At 36.2% G+C, this 9,266-nt stretch overlaps 1 protein-coding gene across 1 annotated transcript; it reads left to right on the top strand.

The window, feature by feature from the left end:
- Positions 1-6,004: 6,004 nt before the first annotated feature.
- Positions 6,005-8,965, top strand: LOC130465451 (uncharacterized). The gene is made up of 5 exons (XM_056834213.1): positions 6,005-6,023; positions 6,140-6,213; positions 8,066-8,143; positions 8,338-8,388; positions 8,473-8,965. Exons 1-5 carry the CDS (start codon positions 6,005-6,007, stop codon positions 8,644-8,646), a joined length of 396 nt encoding a protein of 131 aa, XP_056690191.1. The 3' UTR covers positions 8,647-8,965.
- The last annotated feature ends 301 nt before the right edge of the window (positions 8,966-9,266 follow it).

Genomic DNA, 9,266 nt, shown 5'->3' with positions numbered 1-9,266 from the left:
AGCATGTGTTTTGTGATGTTGGATTTATTGAATTAATTGTTGAACAAGCATGTTGAAATTATTATGAGTATAGATTTCATTATCAATCATGTTGTTCAATATTTATGCATGTATGGTTCAATTCACATGCAAGGGATGGATTAATTATTTGTATGCTCACTACAAGAAAATGACCATTTAGCGACGGATTTTTGTAACCGTACAAATATCGGTTGCTAAATTACTACTGGTCAAGTGTCAGTCGCCACTTTGGTACGGAAGTATTTTCGGTCCCTATTTAGCTTCGAATTATCATTCAGTCACAACAATCTGTAACAAATTACCTACCAAGCATACGTTGGTCACTAATTATTTACCGAAATAATTTTAGTCACTATTTAATTACCAACAAAATTTCAGTCACAAATTTCAGTCACTAAATAATTACAGAAATACTTTTTAGTCACTATTTTGATATAAAAAAATTCAATCCCTATATAGCGACAAACACGATTTCAGTCGCAATGCGTTAGTCACAAAACAAGGACTAGCTAATTTTCTGTCACTTATTAGTTACAGTTAATGTTCTGTCACAAATTCCAGTCGCAATTTTATTACCAACTAAATTTCAGTCACTAATTAAACACTGATTAAATTATGGTCCCTATTCCACTACGAATATAATATTGACTATAAATTTTCGAGTAAAATAAGACATGAGTGTGCTTGTACTTACGTATAAAACCAATACAAACACGAATTTAACCAAACTATATATTCACGTACGACACGACAAGTTAAATATATGTAATCTTGTACTTCCTTTGTTCTTGAAAGTTTTCCATTTCTTTGGGCACGTACACTTATCAATGCACATTTTGTAGCGTTAATATCTCTAATTACATGTTAGGAAAAAATATAAATTTTTGATATTTTTAAAATACTGGCCGAGACGAAATAAACAATACGTACCCACATGATTACATTTTTTCTTACATATCCTATATAATAATAAAAAAAGTCATTGGCTTATGTGAGGCCTCCAAATCTCCAATGAAGCAATTCTATACACTTCCGCCAAAAGTACTTAAATCTCTCCTAAACAACCATCACAAAATTCAAAAATTGAATAGACAAACTCCTATTTAATAACTTCCCAAATAAAACTTACGTAAAAACAAAAGCCACCTAAATTTATGGTACACTTTCTCTCTCTCTCTCTCCTCAATTTGTAAAAGCTTTATTTTCCCCTTTGTACCACGGTTCACGGCAACACAAGAAGAATGCACATTCGAAATTTCCAAAAGGGGCAAGCTGCACTTTCTATTGTTTTGATTTCAGAATGTTTAAAACCATATATGTTCTCTATCAATCGAATTGCTTTTTTTATTTAAGATGAAATTTTGTTGTTTGGGGAGTACTCGTCTATGCCCATGTCGTTGATTGCTACTATATGGGATTGATCGGATTGGGCCACCGATGGAGGCCTGTATAAGATCAACCACGAATATGACCCGTTTGTGGCCGAATTTTCCGGCGTTGTGACCCATGGGTGTGCATTCGACCCAATAAAAATTCCAACAGGATGCGGTGAAACAGGTTGCGGTGAAATAAAACTTGAAGGATTACGAGACTATGAGGATCGAGTTAAGGAGGCAATAACTGACATACTCCTATTGCAGTGATAAGAAGAGGTATACCACACCTTTGCCTGAGTGTTTGGTTGGTCCAACAGGTGGACTTGTGTATTATTAGGCCAAATAAGTTTCTATATGGTTTTTAATATTTTCAACTAAGTTATTCATTTGGAGGATTATAATCCATTCTCCATTCATTTGATTCATATTCATGTTATTGAAAAATGGTTGTAAAAGAGGGACGGATCCAGGAATCCAGTAAAGGGGACCATTTTTTATTTTATTTTTTGTACCTACTATCTCACTTTCATCTTACTTTAATAAATTCAACTCGCTCTCCGAGCTATAACTGAAGAAAATAATGCCCTTGGTCCAAGTATGCATTCTATGTTAAGTCTAATAAATGCGGTTCAGTATTAATTAACAAGTTAATAATTCAGTGAGATCAAGTGAGCTGAATGCCTAACTAGAGGCCGCTTCAGTTCAAGTGGAATTAATGATATTAATCCACAGCTTACTCTTGACTGAACCCGTAGGGTCACACAAATAGTACGTAAACGGATCAAGTATTTAATGACATTAGATACTCCATCTATGGATATTCGGAATCGACGGATCTTGGTTTCAGTGGGAGCTGAGATCGTCACAGGCAAGAAATGAATACTCCGGAAACGATGATATTGCCGGAAACGGAAATATGGATCGTATCGGAAATATAAACATTATCCAAGTCGTAGATGTTGCCGGAAACGGAAACATGGTACGTATCGGAAAATATTATCGGAAATGGAAATATTGCCAGAATCGGAAATATTGCCGGAAACGGAAATATTGTCAGAATCGGAAATATTATCGGAATCGGAAAATAATTCCGGAAACGGAAATATTAAATATTTGTTCGAAACGGAAATTAATTCCGGAATCGGAAATATTAAATATTGTTCGTATCGGAAATAAATTCCGGAATCGGGAATTTAATCGGAAGCGTATCGTACGAATTAGCATCGGACGAGGCCCGCTAGACGAAGGCCCAGCACGAAGCCAGGCCGTCGCCCAGCGAGCCAACGCGCACCAGCGCACGCCAAGCCTCGACCAGGCCCAGCGCAAGGCCAGGCCCAGCCAAGGCCTTGGGCGCGCGCGCACAGCAGTGGGCCGAGCGCTGTGCGCCTAGCGTGGGCCGCAAGGCTTGCGCGGGTGTACGGTGCTCGTGCAATGCTTGTGCGGGAATCCTGAAGCAATCAGAATTCAAAGTGTGATTAAATCCTAAAACTATTAGATAATGATTATTTAATTAGAGTCCTAGTAGGGTTATAATTAAATAAATTAGTATCCTAATAGGATTCCAAAACCCTTTCCATAACTCTATAAATAAGTGCCTAGGGTCACATATTTTCATAGATTATTCAAGTATTCAAAGTGAGTTTTTGAGAGAAAATTCAGACACATTTCTTACCTAAGAGTGCCGAAATTCTTTAGTACCTTAAGGGCGATTCTAGTTGGTCAATCTTAAGGCGGATCCGGACGTGCTGTGGACTATCTACGGAGGGACGACACTTGGAGTCCTAAAGACTTGTTCTTGTTCGGTTCGGGCGCAGCTAGGGAAGGCACGCAACAAAGAGTATGCATCTAAACTATGCTATATGATTATGTGTAAATAATATGTATTCCTGGCTAAATGGTTTTTCCGCATGATTTATGAATTGTCATATGTATCATAACCTAACAATAACTACGTGTCGGTCAAACTGTATCTTTTAATTAAATACGGAGGGAGTAATTTTCAAACATCTATATATACTCTCTCTCTCTCTCTCTCTCTCTCTATATATATATATATATATATATATATATATTAAATTCTTTAAAGTAGTTTTTCTATAAGATCGCTTGTGCATAAGATTACTAATTATATTATCATTAAGAAACATGACTATATATTGATAAAATGTAACCTCCATTCCATAATATAATATTTCTCATGTTTAATTATTATTAGTTAATATATGGTCAAATTAACTTTTTAATGTTTAATTATTAGTATAAATAATAGAAAATTAATTCGTGGGATCTCATTGGAATTATTTCAATGTAAATTTTCTAAATTTTCAATATTTTTTTATAATTTTTAGTAGTGTCAAATTAAAACTATCAATATTCAAAGTAGTGCATTGGAGACCACATATTATAAAAAAGTGTGGAACCTTATGGAATGTAGAGATTATTTGATTAGAAAGTATAACTAGTTGTTTGATTATGATTATTGAACATAACTATTTAATCAGTATGTGTAATTAATTTGAAAATATTACTTGGTAAGAAGTTGATTTATATATCAAACCATCGGAATATATAGGTTAATTTCTTTTTAAATTCTTTAATATGTAAGTATTCACAAGTAATTCCTCCATTCGATAAACTCTTTGTTTAATATCTAAGACCAAGATAATATTTTTATACTTAAGGAAGATATCTTAAACTAATACTTCATCTGTTCATAAATACTCGCAACGTTTGATATTTTTACTCTATTCGTATATTTCACTTTGACTAATATTGATAATTTATATGTCAAATGAAACATAGAATATTAGTATATTACTATAAAGTACTCCCTTCGTCCCGGAATACTTGACCTGTTTTCCTTATCGGGTCGTCCCTTAATACTTGACCTGTTTCTAAAAATGGAAATATTCTAACAATATTATATTATTTCCCACTCCACCTCTATTAACCCACCTACCCCCTACTCCATACAAAAAACAATTAAAAATTCAACCCCTACTCTCCCCCAACCTCATCCCTTTACACATTTCTCACTAACTACATTAAAATAATACCCCACTATCAACTACTACCTATTAAATTAAATAAGTCAATTCAAGTCCCTTAAACTCTGTGCCGGTCAAACCGAGTCGAGTATTCCGGGACGGAGGGAGTATAAAGGAACAATAACAAATAACTACTTCAAAATTCACAAGTCAAACCCCTTTAAAAATTGCATACTCCAACATATAACCAAAATGGGTAAGCATGTGATTTCATTAAAAAAAGAAAAAAAAAGAAAAAAGGAAAACAACCCAAAGTTCATGGAACTCGTCGGAAACAAACAAAAACGCTAACCCACCACTTCCTGCTCAAAGTTCATCATCTACCTTTCTTTGGCACTACTGCTCAAGCAAACAAGTACCCATATTCTTCTCCACGTTCAGTTGGAGATCTCCCACATTCTTCTCCACGATTCTGAGAGGGAAATCCCCAATTTTTTCCCTTCAAAAACTCCCCCAATATTTGCACTTATCAGGTTATGGAAACTGCAATTGGGTTTTATTTTTTTCCCTCAATCAGTCTGTCTCTCTCCTTCTACGTTACTCATTTATTCCCAAAATTATTCAAAGAAAGCACGAAAATTCACTCCGAGCAGGCGGCGCCGATAGATCAACTCACGCATTGAAATTCAGGTACTATCATCTTTCTTATAAGTTTGCTGTAGTTATTTGTAAACTGATCAATTGGATGTTAGGATTAATTTCTCTGTGATTTTGACCATGTTCTTGTTGTTCTTGTTGGTTGTTATTCGCACTGATTTAATATGGGTAAGGATATTCATTGATTTTTTGGGTTTATTCAACTGGGAGAATTAATCAAAATTCGGGAGTATAATGCTGCATAATTAAAATTGAAAATCGGCATTCAAGAGGCATTGAAAATTCGGGAGTATAAGGCTGCATAATCGGCATTCAAGATTCTTTAAATTTTTGGCTACATAATTAAAATTGAAAATTGTATAGAGTAGGAATGCAGGGTTTTTAACTAGTATTAATTTCACTAATCTTAACTAATCGGATAGAATAGGAATATAGGATTTTCAACTAGTTTTGTTTTCAGTAGCAATCAGACCCAAATACCAGAGTCTAATTTCCTTTAACCAGACAAACTGAACATATAGTTATGCCTTGGCTTAGTTGGTTTTGATGTTTTTCTTTTTTCTTTTGCTCTGTTTTGTTGTATGCCTTGGATTAGCAGGGGCATGGCAAAGCGATTGAGGCCCTGTGCGATTAGCAGAGGCCCTGTGAGTCAGGGTGAAGAGCTTCATGGTGAATTCAGTCAGGGTGAAGAGCTTCATGGTGAATTCAGTCAGGATCCTCGCCTAGAAGTATCCGCTGTTTTGGCAGAACCGATGCTGTAACTTGAAAGCCACAGGCTGGTAAGCACAAGGCCAGGAAACTTGATCAACCTTCATCTATTGATAGTTCATCTAATGGACACAATCTTATTATCGTACAGCTTTTGATGTTAATTGATTTCATTGTAAGCATTTTATGTGGATGTTATTTGTGTCTAAATCTTTTTTTTTTCCCGATGTCTTTTGCCAGATTCTTCAAAAGGTAATGGAAGGACCAAAGCAAAGTAAGTGCACCAATTTCAGCTACGTTTTTTAGTTTCATCTATTCCTATATTTAAGACAGAATATTCATCCACCCAGCTACGTCCTGATTTTCTTATTTCAGGTATTCAGGAATAAGTTGGGAGTTTTTTGCTGCCGCAAAAGTTTCTTCATCGTCTCCCACACCTGATCTTCCGGAGATTGCATTTGCTGGTAATTGATTTCTTTCCTGGTTTTCTGTGCCTTTTCATATTTCTTAACTTGGCTAGCAAGATTAGGGATTCATGTACACACGGACCACGAAAGCTTCTTGAGTTCTCAAAACATTGACTCCCAAGTTCCTCCTTCTTTAGCCATTTTGTGTATTGAGCTAATAAAAGACAAATTAATCAGCTAATTCACTTACTTTTCTTGTGCTTAATTTTTCTAAAGCCTCATTTGGGAAATGCCGTGTATTCTTTGCTAAATTTGGACATGACAGAAGAGGTCGTCCTGCAGCTATATTCTAGCTGGCTGGAAATGTTCCTTTTATTTCTTGGTGATCAGCATATATATGATATGCAAATTGAAATGATACTAATCCATAATCTTTGATCAGCCTGTCCGTTTCTGCACTAGTTTATCGTTAGTTAGCAAAAACTGCAAAATTTATGAGCCTTTTGATTGTCAGATAGATTTAGAGCATATTTCCGGTGTTTAGATTGTTGTGGCTTTATATAGAGTAAGAGCTAGTAGGTTCCTGGACAAAGGTAAAGGCTTAAGACAAAGGTAATGTTGGTTTCCATGGACCATGGTTCAGATATCATTCCAGGATTTCCAGCTTCAAGCTTAATATGGAAATACCTTAATTATACCAGTACCCTCATCTATGGTGTATCCTTGGTGGTTATTACTAGGTTACTGATGAACTGCTGCTGTCTGTACTGTTGCAGATGCTGCTACAGTTGTTGTGTCGTACGTCGTTGGTTCTTCAGATAAATCTCTACAAGTCTCAAATTCTGTTCTTCTCCATTTGTGCTCGGTTAGCTAGGAGTCAAGATGCAATAGAGATTGTAAAGCCATTCATTTTGTTGCTTTCAACTCAGATTAGCTCATTTTTATTTAGTTTACCACCCTACAATTCCTTCGAATTTCTCCTTCATTGTCTGTGAGAGTATCAATCTGACCCATCCTCACCATAGCATCAGCAAACTTCATTCCCCAGAAGTAAGGATTTCGGGCATAATGGTATACTAGGTTCGCAGTAGCAGTGTCTGACAAGAGAGTCTGATCAGATGTGAACAAGCCACGGTTGTTGAGGATGTCCCTGTAGTAGTCAGTGTCAGAAATCGTGGGACTAATAGGGTCCATTGGAACCACAATGTTAGCACCGGCATCCCCTAATGGGCACTGCTGCTGCCGTTGAGATGCATTCGCAGAGCTCATACTGGGGTCTCATGCTGTTGATGGGGTGAAATTGTACAGCCTTTTGCTGAAGGAAGTGCAGTGAGCGTGACCTATGGCATGAGGTCCTGCACACCGCATAATTTTAGTTTTCAGGGGCAATAATGAACATAAACTCCCTAATTCATCTGTTCTATTGCATGAAGTTATTGGTGATTCTACACAAACGGACATATATAAGCTATGTTTTAAGGCACCAATTTATTTAGTCATTACCAGAGAGAATGACCATCTGTTCTTGTGTTAATCAACTATTTAGTCATTGCCAGAGAAAATGTTGATAGACGCAAATGGGAACCGGCAGGTCTCTAGCACCACTCCCTGGACACTTTACTAGATAAGTAGGCTCCCACTCTTATGACAAAAAAATGTTATGAGGAATATACTTGTAAGTTCTACCATTTATTTTATTGCAAGTATCTTCCATTATCTTTCTATATGCATCTTCATATTATGGGCAGCTATTGCATAATACACTCTAAGGCTCATGGGTTAAAAGCTTACGGTCTGTAGGTGTTCTTAATTACATAACAGCAGTAGTGACACAAGTGCATAGTTCAGTCTTGGCCCTACGCATCATGATTTGAGGTTAATTCAATGGGTTTTTTTGGTGCATTTGCAGGTCTGTGCTATTCTCTTTGCAGGAGGTGATACAGTTGCTAATATGTACCCTTTAGTCTGTTCGGTGCTAATACAGTTGGTATACTTTCAGTTACCATGCAATTTTTTTAACTGGTGACTTTTCACAGTTACTCCGATGAATTTGAGAGCACACAAATTTTTTATCAGGACCAAATGCCGAGTTCAGAACATGAGGGTTAAAACAATGACAAACTCTAAAGATCCGCCCAAAGCTCTCAGTTCCAACAGTGCACAATATCTCTTTTTTTTCAGGAAGTCCAGCTTCTCGATCTGTGGAGTTTCTCAAAATTTTCTTTGCAGATGGTAAGGCCTCTTAAAGTTGTAAAATTTTTGAACTGTTCTTATCTCTCAATCAGTATGTTATAGTTAATTTCTGTTGTACTTTAGGAAAACAGTGAAACTCTGAAGGATAAGGATGGGGATTTCAGCCTTATACACTCCATTCACACTACTACAACACTATACTGGTTGTTAGCTTTGCACTTTGCAGCTGAAAAAAGAAGGCAACTGGTGGCGGAAGAAACAACACCCAAGAGTGGGCAATTTACTTTCCTGGATTGATTCAATCTAAGCACAAGTACATTAGCATGCCCTGTTAAGGAGAGTGTGAAGCTCTATGCTAACAGCTTTTAATTTGCTCAGCTAGCCAGGAGCCGAGATGCAATTCCATAGAGATTGTAAGCCAAATTAAAGCTGCAGGGAAGTAAGGAATTCATAGTAGCTGTTGAAGACTTCGATCATATGTTTTCATAGCAATTGAAGACCTTAGTTGAAGACCTTATCTGTTCTGTTTGAGCTCAGGCACTTTTTTACCATAATTGACTATGGTTAACTTTGCTAAGAGTTGTATTACCTTTATGGCTTTCAAATTGTTGTTCACTAGGTGTTTATTTGTTTTCGCTTGTACAAACTCCATTTTCTTTGAGTTTAATACAATTTCACAACAAAAAATGGAACTCATTGGGTTATATAGAGTAATATATATTGCAAATATTATTATTTTAAAAAAATTTCGTCACCAATAAATTAAGAAAGTGGCTAATTTGCAACCGACTTTTTTAGTTGCCACATAGGAAGTAACACATTTAGTACCAATTTAGCGACTAAAATCACTTAGTCACTAAACTACGACGGAATTAGCCAGTACCAATTAGTACCAATTTAGCGACTGCTTAAACGTT

Source organism: Spinacia oleracea, chromosome 1 (assembly GCF_020520425.1).
Source record: "Spinacia oleracea cultivar Varoflay chromosome 1, BTI_SOV_V1, whole genome shotgun sequence".
Classification (NCBI taxonomy): Eukaryota; Viridiplantae; Streptophyta; class Magnoliopsida; order Caryophyllales; family Amaranthaceae; genus Spinacia; species Spinacia oleracea.
Note: the sequence above shows the minus strand (reverse complement) of the source record. Positions and strands in the feature narration are given on the sequence as shown.